The sequence below is a fragment of the Penicillium riverlandense genome (genome assembly GCF_028828495.1).
Source record: "Penicillium riverlandense strain IBT 135883 chromosome Unknown utg000003l_segment0_segment0, whole genome shotgun sequence".
Taxonomy (NCBI): Eukaryota; Fungi; Ascomycota; class Eurotiomycetes; order Eurotiales; family Aspergillaceae; genus Penicillium; species Penicillium riverlandense.
In genome coordinates, this window is record NW_026643196.1 from 2,297,052 (window position 1) to 2,316,449 (window position 19,398).

Below are 19,398 nucleotides of genomic sequence, written 5' to 3' on the forward strand. Positions count from 1 at the left end.
TTTGGTGTATTCCAATACATATAAAGCAATAATAGTACTTTAAAGAGAGAGATAGAGAGCTAGGGACAGAGAAAGGATCCATAGCAGCTGTACTTAAGGCAAGCTAAATCGGCCAAATGAATACTACTACTAATACAATGAAAGAATTTCAAGCTAGAAGCAAACACCGTAGTATCTAAGTGCATACCTTCGATGGCCATGTTTAGCAGTTAAATACGATGGATTTCTGATACTTCATCATTAGCAGAGCACCACTAGGTGACGGCAAATTGGACGCCGGAAATTGTTATTTTTAGCGCTATTTTCTCCGCCTTTCTACCAGAATCTTAGTCACCGTTTACGTACGTAACCTTGTTCCACTAGGAGCCATATTATGGTTTTCCTGACCGAGCAGAGGCTGTTCGAAGAGACACCGGACTTAGGCGTCTTTGGTGATTTTTGGCGGCTCCTCATTGTGTCTGGCTTAGTCAGCCTCTCCAATACCGGCCGCTTCTGTCAACGTGGTGCCAAGAGTGGACTCAGTTCACCCTTTAGGTAAACGGGGTGAACTGAGGGTTCCATTTTGTCTTCAAGATAAATGTAACATTTCAGGTTCCGGCTATTACACAATGGATATATATATTCTTGCTTTTCTTGTCTGCCCAAATTCCAATTTTTGAGAATCGGTCGATACTACCTATTATCAGAGGTATTCTTGAAGTTTTACTTATCTTGATTTCTTTGATCTCCCTTTCTTTGTCATTTAAATGCGCTACCTTACCACCAATATTCCTCTGTTGCTCACTGCATCGGCTACTCTCATCTCCGCTCAAGATGCAACTATCACAGCAGCGCCGGCAATGAGCACAAGCGGCAACTCGAATTGCGCTAATCCACAGTACGCCTATATCTAATTTGAGTTTCTACAGTGAAAGTCCTTTTCTTACGGGCAATAGACTAGTAAACCAATGCGTCGCGGTTATGAAGTCGCAACTCGAGATATGCGGCACTGACGATTGGAATTGCAAGTGTACGGGCAGTGCAAATATTGCTAAGTGAGAATACCTCTTGCTTTACATTCCACATACATTCTCGACCACAACCTAAACCTGTACAACTACAATGCTAACATAACCGAAAAGCTGCTACGAGGACTGTCCCGATGATCCAGACCATTTCGCCGCTGAACTACTTAGTGAACAAATTTGCGCGACCGATAACGCATACAACAAGGGTCAAACGTCCGTGGCAACAACCTGGACCACCCCTGGCGCCAACCCCGCCGAGGCGACCGCCACAGGTGCCAGTACTACAACCGCAGGTGACGGCTCGTCATCTACTGGTGGGCGGACGAAAGCGGCGAGTACTTCAGAGGGGGCTGCGACTGTGAAGGCTGTTGGTAACTTGCTAGCCTTCCTAGAGTTGGGGCTAGTTATGGGCTTGGTTTAAGGGGCTTGTAATTTCAATTTATCATCACGTTAAAGTAATTAATTTGAAAATATTACATGGATTAAAATACCCCCTCTCGAGGAGATATATTGAATTAGAGGTAGACACTTAAGCAAGGGCGTCTGGTTGTTTGCTAGTTGCAATCGAGTTATTAAGGTTGCATTCCACCCGGACTTGGATTAACCCCAACACATTCCTCGGCCGCCGGTCCAGCTTTCCGTCAGCCTGGTTTCCATGGGCCTTCTGCCAGTGCCTGGCCCGACCGATTCACTGCGACCACGGAACAACAGAACCCCATCTCCGATTCGTCACACGCGTTTTCTGTATATCGATGATAGGATGATGTATCCTCGATCTTTCGGGGCAGTGTTACCGTCACCAATATTACGATAGAAGGCGGAACGGACATGGATGGGTGCGGGCCAAGGAACACGTTCGTTATGGCTAGTGTTATCAATCTGGTGGTCTATGGGGCGACCCTAGTCCACGGCTACTACCCAAGTCCCGTCCTAAACTTTCGCATCCGCCGCGTCCTCATAACCCACCGCAACCAGTAGACATACCTACCTTTCTAGGTCTCTGTGAAAAGTAGGTTCCGTCGGCTCTAGCTCTCCTCCTGTAGTACGCTACCGCTAAGGCCGCAGCCTCCCGGCCTTAGCCACATCAGCTCGTACACATCGGCATATTGGTGTGGCCATATCCGCAACCCCTCAGTCGAATAAGAACACACGAAGTCCAATTCACCCTATTCGCATCGGTATGCGTAGGGAAATCCCTGCTTTTCAGAGTCCTCCATGAACCGCAGCGCGTCTTCTGAAAGTGGACTGTCTGCCGTTCCTAGGACGATATCGAGACCTTGCGTAGGATCTCGTGACTGCTTCTTACCAACGCCACCATTTTGGACATGCATGTCTTCGTACGTTTAGTAATGGCGTATCTAATAGCTAGTTACAATCAATATTCCTTCATCAAATTAACGAAAATGTGACAGTTATGTCTCGAAAACGCACATGTCAGTCACCCCCTCCCGCGACGCGTTCGCGAACTGTGCCGCAAGATCTACCAAGCAACTACAAATATATTCCTAGACTATCTGACCAACAGCGGTTTGATATATAATGCTTCAGCAGTTGCATGAACAGCATCGATGGGGCCTCAAATGCCTTCTTTACCACCTAGTAACAGCGCAGCCAGAAGAGAAACATGCCTGGTCAATTGAGTACCGGGCACGGAACTATTTCAAGTCGTATATGAGCTAGAGTATGTGATAGCTGAACTGCACAAGGTCCCTAAGAATGCTGAGTCATTGAGACTCTCAAAACTGGTCAAGCTCATTCACAAGGAGCTTGCCAAGTTTGATAACCCTCAAGTTGGGCTTGGTCAATTCATCACATATGAGACAGTTGATCAACTGCATACAGTACATGATTTCCTCAAGCAAGTAAACGTCCACCAAGAACTTTCTTCACATTTGACATGCGCATAAAGAATAAGGACCCTAATCACTAGCACTTCCCGCTTCCTTCTCGATCAAAAGGAGTTTTGGACCCTCTGTCCGATATACCGAACCCCTCGAAGAAAAACCAATACCAAAAGACCTTCCACGCAAGCACGAATAAAAACTGCACTAGCACGCCAAATATTCCACCCATTGGTTTCCCCAGCGGCATCCTTCATCCCCTCCAAATAAACCTCCATTATTAAAGCCGCAGAGCAGAAACAGAAACCAAGCGCCGCCCCAAGGCCCCGCGCCTTTCTATCTTCCCAGGTCCGGTCATCAAACGGAACACGCTGAGATGAAGTTTGATCATGCATCTGTCGGTTGTGTGTCTCTAGATCGACTTGTGGCAAACATTGCAGGACCAATTGGCCAAATGGATAGCCCAGGTATGCCCCTAGGTGATAGATCACAGCAACGGCGGCAGCGAAAGTTGTACAGGCAATGGCAATCGCCCCGGCGATCTGGACCATTTGTATTGAAATATCCATAATTTATGAAAGGTAGGAGGCACTCAAGAAGGTCCTGAAACTTGATGGTATGAAATTAGAGAGGGGACTAAATCGGGGCCAGGCCGTATTTAAGATAAATAGGACAGAATAGGAGGCCCTAGCAGGCCCCGGTAGAGGGAGGCTCGTGGGGGCCAAAGGTTAGTGGGGTCTGAACTTGGACCACACACCCCACTGTTTTCAGGTTTCCTTTTCTTTTTTCTTTCCTTTTTTTACTTTCTTTTTTCGACAGAGTGACCATGTACCGCATAAATTGCACTATGCGTACCCATCTTTTGATTTCGGGACCGAAATCATCGATGTTCACGCCGCCTGAAGCCACGTCCTGAACAATAACTTTCTCCGTAAAATGCGAAAACTGCTAGCGTTACATACCTAAGATAGCTTCACATGTGCCCTTAACTGCTCCTAACTTATGGGCTTTACTTATCTGTATCATAGCACAGCAGCGCTCAAGTGCACGTGATACATCTCAGGAGTATCAGGGCAGTTGAAACGGATATTTAGCCTGAGTTTCTTTCCCCGACAGAATAGACGTGACCACATCACCAGTTGTTTTTCGATGGTAGTCCAAATGATGTCAGTCTTATCGAATCGCTTGGCCAGGTCACGCTGGGAACAATTGTTTACAGATACAACAATCGCAGTATCATTGGCCCTTACCCTTCGGTCGCGGGAGGCTTTGGCTTGGACGTTGTCTAGCTTCTTCTCCAAGACCACTTGCCTAGTAGGCGCCTGGCGCCAGAACCACGTCTTCTTCTGTGTCCTTCACCAGAATCTTTTTATTGATTGCAACTCGCCACTCTATCACATAGTGGATACACGTCCGGGGTTCCTCGTCGTAAACTCTTCCGTCTTTCCACTTGTTGAGATCGCATGGCCACGGTCATGTGCCACTCCCTCTCCAAGAGCCGTCTAGATAGTTGTTTAGATAACCTTATTACTTCCTACTCTAGACAATTTCAATCAATCAATTTGCACTCTTTCATTTTACTCCCAGAGCGCCAGCATTCAGCTCTCAAGACCACTCAGACAGCTGGAGCGGTCTAAAGGTATCTTGCTCTTGCCGTGATTGGCTTGTCAAATTGGGTCCGTTCTCCTGCACGGTAGGGCAGGGGCTGCAAGTAGATCGCGTGGCGTGGGGGCTGCGAAAGGACCCAGGAGTCGGAGCGTACTGCCAGTTGTGTTCCCATGATTCAGGTCCCTCAGTCTGAGAAATGTAATCAATATGATATGGGCTCGCCACTCCCCATGTTGTAATGAAAACTGCGGGGAAGAAATTTTCAGGAATCAGGTACCCGCCCCCAAATGTCTATATGAGAACGAGGCAGTGTTGATTCGGATTCTGGAGCACGACGGATTTTAGAACTATTGGCAGAACCCAGTGCAGCTACCCCACAACTACGTAAAGTTAGTTACAGCAGAGACGACTCCAAACAGACGATCTGGGCAGACCGTCGTGGCCCACTTGGCCAATGTCAACGCTTCACGTTGCGAGACCGGCATTATTCGGAGTTCGGGAGGTAGTCAAAATTCGCTCGTGTCAGGTTCCAGAACCTTTTGAGTGTGCCGAGGCGTTATCTGATCGAATGAGTGGCGGGCATTGGTGGAGCCTGAATAAACACACAGCCATACATAGCACAACGCAGCTTGGGGCTTACACCCACAAGAGGAAAATTCACCAGATGATCACCATCAGTCCGGTAAAACAGGCTCACTATCCGGAGCTGGAATACTGTCCAGTAAACTAGAATGATGCCTCCTTCTAGAGCGGCAGATCATCGGAATATAGCCGCCAGGTGAGCAATAGTGCTCGACCGTCGTGGCTGTCACTCACGCATAACTCAGGAATCGTACGGATAATAAACAGAAGAAAATAAATTTGGTTTCACACGCCAATGAAGTGGAGTCTCGCCTAGAGGATGTGAATTACCATTACGACACCCAGTGGGTCGTTTCGGGATCTCTCGCCTTATCTGATCGAATAATGGAACTGGAGTCCAAAATTCCCGGCCGTCCAGCTATAAACCCACTGTGCGCCCAAACAAAACCTTACTCTTCCCGATACTAACTACCTACCTCTTTTGCCTTGAAAAGACATGGCCATCCCCCGGGCCAGTGTGCAACGGCTGCAACAGACGCTTTCGCATGTCCAACCAGCGAAAGGGCCAGTGCAGCTCTCGATTGTCGAAGGTCCAACACAGCCAGAGTTGCTGGATATCACCCTTGGAGAGCTACTGACGCTGCAGGCGCTGCAGTATAGCGACTATGAATGCCTGGTTTTCCCCTGGACCGGCGCAAGGTGGACATATAGCGATCTGAAGGATGAAGCGGACCGCCTGGCGCGCGGGCTGCTGGCCATGGGCATCCGAAAGGGCGACCGGATTGGCATCATGGCTGGCAATTGCGAGCAGTACATCTCCGTGTTCTTTGCTGCTGCTCGCGTTGGGGCCATTCTGGTTGTGCTCAACAACACCTACACCCCGTCCGAGCTCTACTACGCGCTCAATCACGCCGAATGCCGTTTGCTTTTCATGACGCCTCGCATCGGGCGTCATGATCTGGAAGATGTTCTCGCCGAACTGGGTCCCCGCCCCAAACTGAATGCAACCTCCAGGGCACTGGAGGAAATCATTATTCTCCGCGGCGAATACAACGACTTTGACACCTACGACACCGTCATTCGGCGCGGTCTATCACAGGCCGCTCATGTGCTGCAGGACCGAGAGTCCGAACTGCGGTCCGGTGATGTTTGCAACCTGCAATTCACCAGCGGTTCGACCGGTAACCCCAAGGCCGCCATGTTGACCCACCAGTAAGTATGCCCGAGTCTCGTCTCCCGGCAAAGCCATGATTGACTGTGGTCTTCTTTGCCTGTAGCAATCTTGTGAACAACTCCCGATTCATCGGCGATCGCATGAACCTCACCTCTTTCGATATTCTCTGCTGTCCACCGCCGCTTTTCCACTGCTTCGGGCTGGTCCTAGGCATGTTGGCCGTTGTGACGCATGGGTCAAAGATTGTCTTCCCCAGCGAGGCCTTTGACCCGCAGGCCGTGTTGCATGCCATCTCGGACGAGAAGTGTACTGCTCTGCACGGCGTGCCCACAATGTTCGAGGCGATCCTGAGTATCCCCAAGCCTCCTCGGTTCGATACATCCAATCTCCGCACAGGAATCATTGCTGGTGCTCCAGTGCCGCGCCCACTAATGAAACGGCTTCTTGAGGAATTGAATATGAGCGAATACACTAGCAGCTACGGTATGGTTGACACGACATTGTAGATCTGATCTACGAGTTTGGCTAAAACCCAGCGCCAGGACTGACGGAAGCTTCTCCTACCTGCTTCAACGCCTTCACTACCGACAGCATCCATACGCGACTCACCACTGTGGGAAAGGTGTTGCCGCATGCACGGGCCAAAATTATCGATACACAAGGCAATATCGTGCCTGTTGGCCAACGAGGCGAGCTCTGCATTGCCGGCTACCAGCTCACCAAGGGATACTGGCATAACCCTGAGAAGACAGCGGAGACGCTCGTGACCGATGCCAACGGGGTCACTTGGCTGAAGACGGGCGATGAGGCCTCGTTTAACGAGCAGGGCTATTGTACTATCACAGGACGATTCAAAGACATCATTATCAGAGGTGAGTCCCGGCCATGCTTGCTCTTGATTTAAACATCCCAGCGTCGCTAATACGTACCACACTACCAGGCGGCGAAAACATCTACCCTCTCGAAATCGAAGAACGGCTCACAGCGCACCCACGAATCGAGCTCGCGTCCGTGATTGGGATCCCTGACCAGAAATATGGCGAGGTCGTGGGCGCGTTCATCGCACTGCCACCGGGCGATGGCGCTCGTCCACCGGATGAGGAACTGCGCGCCTGGACACGCGAGACGCTTGGGCGGCACAAGGCGCCACAGTATATATTTGTGTTTGGCGAGGAGGGCGTGTCGAGCACGATTCCGGTGACGGGCAGCGGGAAAGTGCGCAAGGTGGATTTGAGGCAGGCGGCGGCGGCGGTGTTGGCTCAGCGAGGCGAATAGATTTGACCGGTGTCTTGGCCGTCGAGTCAATGTCGCACATGAGTTGCGGCTCCAAAATATAATATAGATCTGTCATGCAAGAGGACTTATTCGCCTGAGGTATATTTCTTCGCAGTTTAACTCTCTAACCGATAGCTATCGCAAGTAGTTCACAGGCAGGTGGGCTCCAGGCAGAAAGCGAGTTCATTTTGGTTAAGCGACTTGGCAATGGCGTCAATAACAATCACAATACCACCAAGTCCAGTAATTTTTGTTTTTACCATCAGATTAGATCCGTCGGGCGATCATTACGACTTTGGGAAAGATCCTGTATTACCGGTGGACCATCTACAATTCTCGGGAACCATCCCCAACGCGGAGCAGCATTATGCCGTCGGCGACCTAGCAGCCCGATCAAGAACCACGGTGCCATGCAGATGGCCCAGTTAGCCGCAACCAACATCCGTCAACCCACGCTAGCCGAGTGTGGGTCTGGCAAGCCGACGTCCACCACTCTCGAGCCCTTTCCATCGGTGATGGCGCTGGCACTCAAACCCAAAGCGGTTGTATACACCCGACAGACGGAACGAGTGACAGCTAAGATCTCCTTGCGAGAATGTTTGGGTGGGTATGGGCAATGCCCGTGCGTGGTTGTGCAGAGTTCTCAAGTGACACACGCTGACTCGACTTGCAATGTACTGAAATTATACGAGGCTGAGCGAGCCATGCGAGACATAAACGATCTGCCGGGAGAAACCAGAGTTTTCCTTCCAATGAATTGGCATTGGTTTGTTTCTCAGGCTTGCAATGGTCAGCGTGATGTTTTGGATTCTCCAAACGGTTGGCTGGTCCGTTGTCAAAGTCGGGGTGCAAGTCGGGGAGCATTATGCGATTGCGTATTTATATGCAAGCGTCGATATATATTGAATGGGGCATGGTACGCCCATGTTCAATGATCAAGGGCTGTCAATGGGTATTGCCAGGTTCCTCCGCCCCTCCCACCTCTGCAAGCCGCGCTCCCCCCAGCACGATTCACACTCGGAAGTATTCTTCCCGTGACTGTCGCGGGCGCCCCGATTGAACTGGCGGCAGACCAGACAGAAGACAAAGAAGTGTCCCTGGACCGTAATCTGGGCCCCGGGGCCATACCGAGCCGTGCCGTCATCGTCGCGCGGCTTCAATCCGCACTCGATGCAAAAGCGTTTATCGCCGTCGCGAGCCCCTCTGCTGCGCCGCCGGCGCAGCATACGGTCTGCGAAGCGAGACGATGGTCGTAGCCGCAGGCAGTAGCGACAGGTGTAGACATCGCGGCGGCGGGCCCACTCGGTAGCCTCGGCTTCAAGCAAGTCGGCGTGGGACGGCGGCGGGGCAAGCTCGTAGAAATAGGTGCAGGTCAGACGCAGCTCGAGAGTATCGGGGACCGGTAGGTGCTCGAGGATGAGCTGGTGTAGCTCGGGCGGGAGGCGGAGGAGGTGCGAGTCAGGCATCAATGGGAAGAATCATGACAGGGGGGAGTGTGTGCGTCACTCAATCCACATTATCAGCACGGGAGTGGCTGCAGCCTGGGTCTGCCCTGCACTAACTCATCCTGGTGGTTTCATAAAGGTCAATAGTTGGTTATTGAATTCATAACTAGTTGATCTGATTAGAAATCGATGTTCCATTCGCTTCCATCCCCACCGGGCCATGACAAATGCGAACGAGGGGAAACAATGCTGGACAAGTATATACTTGAACAGCGCCATTTAGAGTTATCAGGAACCACGCTGCACTCGCCATCTCCAGACACAATGGCACCATTCGGCACAATCTACTCCTACTTGCCTAGCCCCCGGGTCATCAAGGTATGTTAACCCCGTACTCTTCCTGAATGGCTGCTAACAAGCCACATCCCCACAGGCCCAGGCGGCAGCCAACCTCAACGGCCTCGATCTCTCCGTCCCAGAGTTTGCAATGGGCAAGACCAACCGGACCGATGAGTTTATCGCTAAGTTCCCATTGGGCAAGGTGCCGACCTTCGAAGGCGCCGACGGCACGACCCTATTCGAGTCGGACGCCATCGCGGAGTATATCGCCCTGAGCGGCCCGGCAGCGGGCCAGCTGATGGGCAGCACACCCGCCGAGAAGGCCACCATCCGGCAGTGGATCTGCTTTGCTTCGGGCGAGGTGCTGGATGTGGTGACGCAGCTGGCGCTGTGGCGACTCAAGATTAGGCCCTACGACGAAGCTACCGAGACCAATGCCCTGCAGCGCATTGAACGCTCGCTGGCTTTCCTTGATACCCACCTCAAGGGCCGGACCTGGTTGGCGGGTGAGGGTAAGATTAGCATGGCTGATATTACGGTCGCGTCGGCGCTGGTCTGGGGCTTCTCGATGACGATTGATGCGGAGATGCGCACCAAGTGCCCGCTTACGGTTGCCTGGTATGAGCGTGTCCTTGCCGTGGATGGCGTCAAGGAGGCCTTTGGCGAGAAGAAGTTCATTGAGAAGCGCCAGGCTTATGAGGGTTAGATAAATAGATCGATAGAATACAGATCTTCGAATGACACGAAAAATGTTCTTGTATTCATTCATACAAAGGCATTGTATTACCAGACTAGGGATATCGTAAACAGACAGCACCGACATGGCGTAATATGGCCCGAACGAATATACTCGCTCGTGAAATTATTTCTCACAGTCGAGCCATCATATTCCCTGCAGTCCGCGATTTGCCCAGAACGCGCGCGATGTTCCGACTGGCCCAGTCCGCAATCGCCATGTTGGTGACCATGGGGTTCACGCCACTGGCACTCGGGAAGACAGACGCATCCACCACGTAGAGGCCCTCGGCGTCCCAGACTTGGCAATCCGGATCCACGACACTCGACTTAGGCGACGTGCCCATCCGACAGGTGCCCATCTGGTGAGCGCTGGCGAACGTGGCCTGCTCCGGGTTCAGGGGCGACTTACGTCGGAGCTCAGCAATCCAGCTCTGCAGGGCAGCGTCGTTAGTACCCTCAGGGGCCTCTGGGTCCGAGGCGCTGGGGCGGATGAAGGGCGGAATGTCACGGTAGGTCGTGTGGAATTCCTTGGCGCCTGAAATGTACGCAATTTTGGCACAAGCGATCAGTCCCTCCACGATGTGCTTGCGGTCAAAGGTGGAGACGGCGTAGTCGATACGGACACGTCCATCTGCTGGGTCTGGGTAGACCCGCCCAGCATCACGATCTTTGGTAAGGGTGATAAAGCTAGTGCTGTGGTTGAGGCTGGCCGAGAACAACTTGTAGTCCAACCCGTCCCGCCAGGGGAATATAGGAACCACCACAGAGGGCATCATCGATACCGATTCGATCTTCACACCGTGCCCTTTGCCATCTAGGTCCTCAAACTCGTTCACCACGGTCGTCAGCGCACCACCCTCCCACGGACGAGTCTCCTCGTCAAAAATAGCACCACCTCCGAGAACTATGAAGAGAAATGAGCGCTGGTGTCATATACTTCGAGCCACGAACACGTACCTGGATGGAGATAGAGATTTCGGCCAATCTGTGCGTTCTTCAGGCCGCTCCGCAGCAGTAGCAGTGGACTCTGCAATGTACCACATGACACGACAACCTTCTTAGCCTTGATGATCACCTTGCGGCGCACTGCTCCCTCGCCGCTCAATCCTAAATATAAATCGCGCGAGGTCCATGTTCCTTCCACTCCGGATGCAACTCGCTTGCCACCGACCTGGGTAAAGAGCACTTTGTCAGCGCGGAAGCCTTCGGCAAAGGTCGCCCCAGCCTTCGCAGCATCAGCCAGCCACGATTCAATCGGGCCCTTCTTTCCCGTTGAGTGGCAACCCATCGTGCAGTAACCACAGTAGTGTGTGCTATTACCCGTATTCTGTGGGACGGCTTTGGCGGCATAGCCTAGTTTGCGTGCGCCTTCTAGAATGACATTGTTCTGGCGGTTGTGGCGGATATGCTCAGTGTTCACCCCCATCCGATCGCAGACACGATCAAGGCTTCGCTGGAACTCGAGTGAGGTGAAGAATGGCAAGCCGGTGTTTGCCCACTCCTGCCGGACATATCCCTGCGTCTGCAAAGATGCAGCCCAGTTCACTGTGCCACCACCTCCCCAGGTTGAGCCTGCTAGGACGGCCATAGACCCATCGTCGCTGATAACGGCACCTCCTGCCTCAAACATATTCGTAAACCCTTCGTTGGGCCCCATAGGAAAGGAGTTGGTAGCGTATGAGTAGGACTTCTCTACCACGAGCACCTTATTTCCTGCTTCGGCCAAGTTCTTCGCGGCAACGGCACCGCCACAGCCGCTACCTACCACCACGACATCGATCTCAATCGTCTCTGGCTGGTCTCCTGGAGGAAATTGTAGAAACTCGAACGGGAACCCGTCGGCTGGCTTCCCATGAACTGGGACACGCGGAAACCCGAGCACTGGGTTAATCGTTGGGCTGGCAATCACCCACGATTTCTTGACGATCGCAGTAAGGGCCCGATACACGGCCCGGAGAGGCGGCAATCGCGATGCATCCCATCCACGAAAGATCTTCTCGCGGACGGCCATGGGCTGCTGGTGGATCGGTGTGATCGATCCGGTCAGGAGCAACGACCCAGCACGGGTACTGTTGCCGCGATTAGCATGCAGTCAATCGTAATCAGAGGTGGTAGTCACCTACTTGAGCGCATTGAGAATTAGTCCAATGCCGCCCCGCCCTTCCTCATGCACAAAGGCGCCGAAGATGCGCTCGATGCAGGCACGGAAAGCGGGATTAGACGAAACATTCTCTTCCAAGTACTGAACTGCAAGCTTCGCCGCATCCGGTCCCGGGATGGTGGTCTTCAGCTTTGATACAGCCGTATCCCACTCTGCCTGCGAGATAACTCTGTCATTCGACGACTTGGACGTGGATGAGGTGCGAATCGACGGGATGATCGCATCAGCCAATGCGAATAGGATCTCCCACTGGGCCTCCGAGAAGTACGAGGTCGCAGGGACTGGAGGCAGGGGAACCTCCACCGGCACATAGGTGGCAACAGCCAGGTCCGCCATAACTTGCCGAGGGTGGTTCGATATGAAGGAGTTCAGAGAGGACCAACAGTTGGCATAGGCCAAGAAGGGGTTTTGGTCAAGTTAGTGGAGAGGGTCACCGAGGCTCAGAGACGGCGCGAGACAGTTTATAACTGGGGACGTGACAGGTTCCCCACGGGCATCAGATCATTTCCTTCCAATTGGGGCTCCACAGCCTAGTGGTTGTTGCGCGGGGGCAATGATGTGCACAGGCGTCAAACCCAACTGCCAAGGAGACGACCGGGCAGATGAAGGGGGCCCGGCCACGCAGCAGCCTCGGTTGGCGATGGGGAACCATTTCGATTATCGTGAGCTGGTGGGTCTTGTAGCCTGGGCCACTCACCGTCCACGGAACCTGAGCAGAGTTGGAGTGCGGGGATCCAAGCGAGCCGAGTGCCAACCCCATGTGAAATCGGCAGGATAGCCGTGGTGATCAGTGCTGAATAGCCAATTCAGTTGTTGCTGGGGTGAGATATAGTTGTTTCCCAGGGCCGAAGAGTAAGAAAGGAAGAGGGAAGAACAAGGGGAGGGGTCAACTCGGAGCCGGTGACTTGCCAACAACAAAACACCTCCCTCATGTCGTCCACCCCGAACCAGACCGGCTGCACGTTGCCGCCTGAAAAGGTCTTCCCCATCCAGATCGGCTCCGATCTATTTCGGCTGTCCGGCGCCTCAATTGCCTCTGATGGTTCGTGTTCCTGTCCCCACTGCCGACCGATCGATGCTGGCCGACTCTGATCCACGGCCCAGCTCCATCCTACTTCTCCCAGTTCTTCGAGGAACAATTAGCCCAGGGCAATGCCTCCAACATTCGTACACTCTACATCGATCGGGATCCCGCAACGTTTCACGAGATCGCCCGGCATCTACAGGGTACACAAGCGCTGCTTATATCAACCCCAAGGACCAGGGAGCTAATGCGGGACTCCAGGCTACCATGTCCGGCCACGCGATGGCGCGCAGTTTGTCAAGCTATTTGCAGACGCGCAGTTCTACAGCTGTAAAGTCATATGCCAGATATCCCATCCATAACGCTAACTAACCCGCGACAGTGCCCCGGTTAATGTCTCAGCTCTTCGAGTCCGAAATCTTCATCCAGATCGGTGAACGCCACTTCGAGATCCCGCGCGACATCTTTTCCAGCCCCGGCGATGCGCCCAACTTCTTCACTCTCGGTTTTGCCATCTTCTTTGCCTCCCCGTCCGAGGTGTTCCCGGGCCTGGACCGCAAGGGACTCCTTCGGCCACCGGCCATTGTTCCCCCATCTGTGCCGAACCGGTCAGCAGACGTGTTTGCCGAGCTGCTACATCTCTTGCGAGGATATCCAATTCACATTCGAAACGAGGAACATCGCGCAGAGCTCCTCCGTGACTGTCGTTATTTCCACCTGCGGGGATTGGAACAGAGACTGATACCGTATCAAATCACGGTCAATCCTTTCACCCAGCGATCAGAGATTGCGATTCGTCTCCACGATGTGCGCCCATCTGGTATTCACTTCAGCCGCGATAGCGCCTCTGTGCCTGCAGGATCGGTCACGTACGCTCGACCTTTTGTCGACGAAGCCCCAGCCGACCTGATTCTCGAAATCGGGGATGAGTCTACCGTGATTGACCGAGAAAACATGCGCGCCGACTTCTTGGGTCTGGCCAAATCCCGCATTGCCAGCATGTTGCAGGTTGTGGCCAAAAAGATGGATGTGTCTGATGCGCCACCTTCCTTGAGCGAGAACTCCATTCAGATTCATTGGGGTCGCGAGACGGATTTCACAGTGGACGGGAAGCAAGATTTTCAGCCATTAGGAGTCGATTTTAACGCCGGTGATGGCTCAGAACCACCACCAGCCAAACGACCCCGATCCGACGGTCCTTCTGGGCGTCTGACGGTTCGCACAGGACAGTGGCGTGTGAGAGTGCGGCCTAGGCCTACCGGTGCATTCGAGGTGATCTTTGTCGCGGTCAAGATAGACGCGTTTACCAGCGCCCGTGCGAGGAATCGGTCGCGGACATTTCTCTAGATTTGAGTCCATTTAGCCATCTACCTACGACATAACGTAATGAGAGGCGAGTGCGCCACTGATGTATGAATAGAATTCCGTCTAATCTGAAAATCCCTCCCATTCATCGTCGTCATGATCATCATCATTATCATCCACGGATCCCTTCGCTGTGCCGGTTAAAGCAGGTCGTTCCTCCGCTCCAGAAGGATCACAGACAAACCCAGCCACAAAGAAACCCCCCAACCCCTCCACATCGCCCGGCCAGCAGCGTAAGCACGATTCCAAGTCTTCATCCGAGAGGTCAACTGTCGGGGTCGGGGTATCACTCGGACCAGCGACGAGGTTATTCTCCTGCCTCACACCACGAAGCCTCCACCGGCGCAATCCATCTGGCTGCTCATCCCGTCTTAAAAGGCGCCAGCCGCGCCGCTGGGCAACCTCGGATGCGAGCACGCGGGACACGACGGCCTCGTTTTCGATCAGGTGGATCGAACAGGTGCTGTACGTTACATGGGTAGCGTTGGGGAAGCTCAGTGCGTGCTCGACGATCCGCGCTTGGAGGTTGGACAGTTTGGTGAGTCGCTCGTGGTCAATGGCGCCTCCGGGGATGTCGTTCTCATCAGTGGTCGACGTGGACGCAGTGGTTATAACAGTCGTAGCCTTGGAGTGAAGGTCCTCGGACTCGTCATCTGCTTGGCGTTTCCGCTTTTTGGTGGCTGATTTGGTGTTGGTGGTCTTGGATGCCGTCGCGGCGGGAAGCGTAAGCTGAGGAACATCATCTCGGCCGATGATCCCACTACCTGAACAGCTAGGGTCGAGCAGGAGGCCAGACACATGCTCGAATCGGGAATCAGCCGGATCCAGGGCCAAAAAGTCCTGGCCTGGGAGCACGGTGACAATGGAGTCAGCTTTGGCCAACGCGACCATCTTCTGCAGGGTTTTGGAGCGAGGCGTCGACGCGTCCATGGAAAAGATGTGGTTCTTGGCTTTGGTTTTTGGTTTGCGTTTGGCTAGTAATGATGCCATGTGAGTGGTTTTATTCCCCGGCGCGGCGCATCCATCGACCAGGTCGCCCTTCCATGCTGTGCGCATATCACCTAGTAATAAGTAGGCGGGAAAGCAGGACGCTTTGTCCTGAAGAATGATCTCCCCATTCTTGTAAGCCGCAGAGCTAGTAAAATCAATGCCATACGGCACGGCCACCAGATCCGGGATGTTGGGGTCGATGTAGAGACGCGGCTCCGGCGTCCGACTATCTGGATCATTGGGAGACAGGGCAGCCAGCGTCTGCACGCGTTCATAAGAAGCGAACGTCGTTCTTAGCTGGTCCTCCAGCGTAGTGCAGATATTGTTAATCCGCACCCAGCGCGGATAGACGAAGTCGCCATCCTTGCCATCCGCCTGCCGTTTCTCACGCAAGACGGATGTCTTCAATGCTTCGATAGACGCGCATCCACGACGAACACGCGCCTTCACAAACTCCGCCTTCAGCCGTGTCTTGTGGCGCTCGATAGCCTGGCGAATCGGGTGTGCCGCCGGCGCGGCGATTCCATTTTTTGATAGCAGGAAGTCATGGACGAGGAGCAGAGCAAGCAGCGGAGAGAGCTAGGGATTTATTCACTTGGTCAGTCAGCGGAAGATATCTCTGGGGATAAGCTGCGCGGGCGCAAAACACACTCACCTTGCGCTCAAGGGCCAGGATGTCCGCACGCTCGATCACCTCGGCCAGCACGCGATCCCACTTCGACGCCTCGGTGATCAGCGCATAGATCTGGGCAGGCGATGCGCGCAAATTGCGAGCACTATAGATGCGCGACTTGAACGAGCCGCCTGTCGACGGCGCGGTTAGGATGGCCTCTGCGTCGAAGTAGAGGGACATTGCATGGTGGAGAAATTAAGAGTTGATCGCGGAGGATGAGAAAAAGTTGTAAGTGTTTGACATGTTTGCAGTGCTGGCTCGGAAATGGCCCGAGGGTGTCTTTGCCTTTGGGGAGTGGTTATAGCTTTCGAACTCTTCATATAGGTTTTTAAGATATATAGGTATTTTATAGGAAGGCAGGTTGTCTATTTCTCACGGTGATGACATTCAATGGCCATATCTCTCATCGATATATATCTGGGGAAACTCTCGTGCTCGTCCCCACCGCTCCCACCTTCTCCAATTCCTGCGCATCCGCCAACTTCTACCATATATACATACACCAGATCAATTCAAGACCATTACACACCCCCACACTCACTATCCCGATATTGGCTTTCTGCACTTCTCCCTTCATCCACCAGCCAGACAAGAGCCAGACACAACGATGTCAACAACACTCACAACAACAATGCAACCGCCCCCGGGCCCCTCCGCAAAACTACAACTTTCCACACCTGGCCAAGCAACCACGAACCCGGCAGTCTTCGAAGAAGCAATGGTAGTGCGCATGCGCGTCTTCGTAGACGAGCTGCACTGCTCCGCCGACGCCGAGATCGACGCCGATGACTCCCGCAGCTGGCACTGGGTACTGAGCGCATCGAGACCCTCGTCGACGCCCGAACCCGTCGGCGTGATTCGGCTCGTACCACCACCGCAGCCACCGCATGCCGCGCTGACGCACCCCGACGAGGCGACCAACTTGCCAGCCTACGACTGGGCCCATGAGCCGTGTATCAAGCTGACCCGCGTGGCGGTCCTGCCAGAATACCGGGGCCGGGGACTAGCGCGGCAACTGTTACAGACGGCGCTGGACTGGGCGGCCAGCCATGCGAAGGAGATTGACGAGGCGGCGAGACTGGCGGGTAGATGTTGCAATGCAGAGGAGACACCGGCGCCTTGGAAGGGTCTGGTGTTGGTGCATGCGCAGGTGGATGTGGAGAAGATGTATGCTGGGTTGGGATTTGTGACGGATGAGAGCCTGGGCCGGTGGGTTGAGGAAGGGATTGAGCATGTGGGCATGTTTCGACGGATAGCGGTGGCGCCATAGGAGGCAGCTAGAGGCAGTTTACAGATAGACAACTACAATTGACAGAATTATGAAGATAGAAAGATCAAAATCAACTGGATTCATCTCGGGAGCAAACCCGCGCCATTCCATCCGTGGCAGAACCAGACGAGTTGAGAAGAAAATCACACTCTGTAGAAATGACGGGGTATCTGAACACAAACACAAACAAGGTCTCGACGGACAGAAGCAGCAGAAAGAACACACATGTAAGCAATCTAGTCAGGAAACACAAATCAAGAAAAGAACCCAGATGCAGCCGTGGTAGACGACGGATGCCGAAATTAGTGCTATGCCCGTGGCGCAAAAGCCGAGAACTCCAAACCCATGGTCGCAAACGGAAAAAGAAGAAGAACCGAGGAAGATGGAAAATATCTAGACAGAAGAATCGAAGAAATGCCGTTGTCACAATCAGACCTGCTGACCGCGATGAAACAGAAGAGTCCACGCAGATCAAAAGGTGCTCCAGTTCCAGTCGCGGGGCACGCTGGCAGCGACATCGGCAGATTGGCCGACATTGGCCTGGGCATTCAGGGCGCCCGTCTGGCCCTCGGAGTCGCTGGAAGTAGCGATCTGCTCAGAGCCACTCTGTTGCGAATTGATGGAATTCTGGATCTTGCTCAGACGGTCGGTGCGCGTCTCTTCCCAGCGCTGGTAGGCGCTCCAGCAGAGATCACAGGCCCGCGAGGGGACGCCCTCGGGGTGGAAGCGGGCCTTTTGGTCAAGCGGGACAAGGTGGGGAGTGTGCGAGGAGCAGAAGACGTGGCCGCAGTGACGGCAGTGGTGGCGGCGCAGAAAGAGGCCAAACGAGGAACGGCAAGTGGGAGAATCACAGTTGGGGGAGGCCGAGTCCGCCTGCACGAGGCCGTTAGCGTGGTTCTTCACGCTGGATTGGCAAGGGGAAAGCAAAAGCGGTCGGACGGGGGCAGTTGAAGCAAGCACGCCATTCAGAAGAATGACGAGCTCGCATACGACATTTCCGACCGCCATGCGCCATAAGATCCGCCCACAGGTATAAAGGCATGCAGGGGGACGAGGGGAGAGCAAGACTTACTTTCCAGTGCTCACGAGTGGGCTGGCCGGTCACTTCACCCAGGTGCTCGTGCTTCATCCATTCATCCTCGGCGACCTTGCTAATGCCGCTGGATTTGCTCTCCATGGTGGAACGGCGGCTGACGGGTTCGGTGGCCTCGGTTTCGTTCAAGCTGTCCAGAGAGCCGTGGACGCTGCGCGGCGGAGTGATGGGCGGCGACGACGACTTTTTCTGGCGCTCGGTCGGGCGCAGTGCCGCGGGGACATACAGTGGGCCCTTGGGCGGGCGCAGCTGGCGGGACTGCAGCGGCAGCTGGTGCAGTTGCGCCGGGGTCAGACGGGGAGAAGTGGGAGAGTTGTTGGAGGGAGTGGTGGTCGCGGAGTTGGTGGGAGACGGCTGGCCGTAGACGGAGATTTGGTTTCCAGCAGGAGAAATGGTGGTGGTGGTCGAGGTAGCCATGGTACAAGGATAGGATTGAGGGGTTGTTGAGTCGAAGGATAAGTCAGGCTAGACAAAGGGCATTCTCTCAGGCCCAGGGTGGATGGTGAAGAAGGACTTGTTTCGAGAGGCAAAAACACGGAGGAGCCGGGTTGAATAATAGGAAACCGCTGCTTGGAGATGCACACGACCTAGCGGGTCCGGGAAAAGGCCGTTCGACCGTGGAGCGGCGTTGGAGGAGCCCAGGAGCGCGGTGAGTGGTTGCGGCTGTGGAGCCGTTGAACCGAACGGGCGGAAATGGAACGCTGATCGGAGGCAAGAGTGACCGGGATGATGATGATGATGGGAGCTGAGCGATGAAATCAGGATGTCAAAGGAAGCAGGACGGAGGGGAGTCGAGGGGCGATGGTGATGATG

At 53.9% G+C, this 19,398-nt stretch overlaps 9 protein-coding genes across 9 annotated transcripts; 5 read left to right on the plus strand and 4 right to left on the minus strand.

Annotated features, from left to right (window-relative positions):
* Window positions 1–746: 746 nt before the first annotated feature.
* N7474_004588 (uncharacterized protein) lies at window positions 747–1,428 on the plus strand (the record flags this gene model as incomplete). Its single annotated transcript, XM_057196003.1, has 2 exons — window positions 747–877; window positions 1,122–1,428. 2 exons carry the CDS (start codon window positions 747–749, stop codon window positions 1,426–1,428), a joined length of 438 nt encoding a protein of 145 aa, XP_057053399.1.
* A 4,106-nt stretch (window positions 1,429–5,534) lies between these two features.
* sidI (putative long-chain-fatty-acid-CoA ligase) lies at window positions 5,535–7,487 on the plus strand (the record flags this gene model as incomplete). Its single annotated transcript, XM_057196004.1, has 4 exons — window positions 5,535–6,250; window positions 6,316–6,695; window positions 6,755–7,084; window positions 7,153–7,487. The coding sequence occupies 4 exons, from the start codon at window positions 5,535–5,537 to the stop codon at window positions 7,485–7,487; spliced, it is 1,761 nt and encodes a 586-aa protein (XP_057053400.1).
* A 935-nt stretch (window positions 7,488–8,422) lies between these two features.
* Window positions 8,423–8,953, minus strand: N7474_004590 (F-box domain protein; the record flags this gene model as incomplete). Its single annotated transcript, XM_057196005.1, has 1 exon — window positions 8,423–8,953. The coding sequence occupies one exon, from the start codon at window positions 8,951–8,953 to the stop codon at window positions 8,423–8,425; it is 531 nt and encodes a 176-aa protein (XP_057053401.1).
* Window positions 8,954–9,256: 303 nt separating this feature from the next.
* N7474_004591 (glutathione S-transferase family protein) lies at window positions 9,257–9,977 on the plus strand (the record flags this gene model as incomplete). The annotated part of the gene is made up of 2 exons (XM_057196006.1): window positions 9,257–9,310; window positions 9,366–9,977. 2 exons carry the CDS (start codon window positions 9,257–9,259, stop codon window positions 9,975–9,977), a joined length of 666 nt encoding a protein of 221 aa, XP_057053402.1.
* Window positions 9,978–10,140: 163 nt separating this feature from the next.
* On the minus strand, window positions 10,141–12,506 carry N7474_004592 (GMC family oxidoreductase; the record flags this gene model as incomplete). The annotated part of the gene is made up of 3 exons (XM_057196007.1): window positions 10,141–10,913; window positions 10,967–12,078; window positions 12,133–12,506. The coding sequence occupies 3 exons, from the start codon at window positions 12,504–12,506 to the stop codon at window positions 10,141–10,143; spliced, it is 2,259 nt and encodes a 752-aa protein (XP_057053403.1).
* Window positions 12,507–13,100: 594 nt separating this feature from the next.
* On the plus strand, window positions 13,101–14,541 carry N7474_004593 (uncharacterized protein; the record flags this gene model as incomplete). Its single annotated transcript, XM_057196008.1, has 4 exons — window positions 13,101–13,212; window positions 13,275–13,397; window positions 13,456–13,524; window positions 13,577–14,541. The coding sequence occupies 4 exons, from the start codon at window positions 13,101–13,103 to the stop codon at window positions 14,539–14,541; spliced, it is 1,269 nt and encodes a 422-aa protein (XP_057053404.1).
* Window positions 14,542–14,622: 81 nt separating this feature from the next.
* On the minus strand, window positions 14,623–16,402 carry N7474_004594 (rRNA (cytosine-C5-)-methyltransferase RCM1; the record flags this gene model as incomplete). The annotated part of the gene is made up of 2 exons (XM_057196009.1): window positions 14,623–16,128; window positions 16,205–16,402. 2 exons carry the CDS (start codon window positions 16,400–16,402, stop codon window positions 14,623–14,625), a joined length of 1,704 nt encoding a protein of 567 aa, XP_057053405.1.
* A 427-nt stretch (window positions 16,403–16,829) lies between these two features.
* N7474_004595 (GNAT family N-acetyltransferase) lies at window positions 16,830–17,492 on the plus strand (the record flags this gene model as incomplete). Its single annotated transcript, XM_057196010.1, has 1 exon — window positions 16,830–17,492. One exon carries the CDS (start codon window positions 16,830–16,832, stop codon window positions 17,490–17,492), a length of 663 nt encoding a protein of 220 aa, XP_057053406.1.
* Window positions 17,493–17,963: 471 nt separating this feature from the next.
* Window positions 17,964–19,002, minus strand: N7474_004596 (FYVE zinc finger domain-containing protein; the record flags this gene model as incomplete). Its single annotated transcript, XM_057196011.1, has 2 exons — window positions 17,964–18,365; window positions 18,565–19,002. 2 exons carry the CDS (start codon window positions 19,000–19,002, stop codon window positions 17,964–17,966), a joined length of 840 nt encoding a protein of 279 aa, XP_057053407.1.
* Window positions 19,003–19,398: the final 396 nt, after the last annotated feature.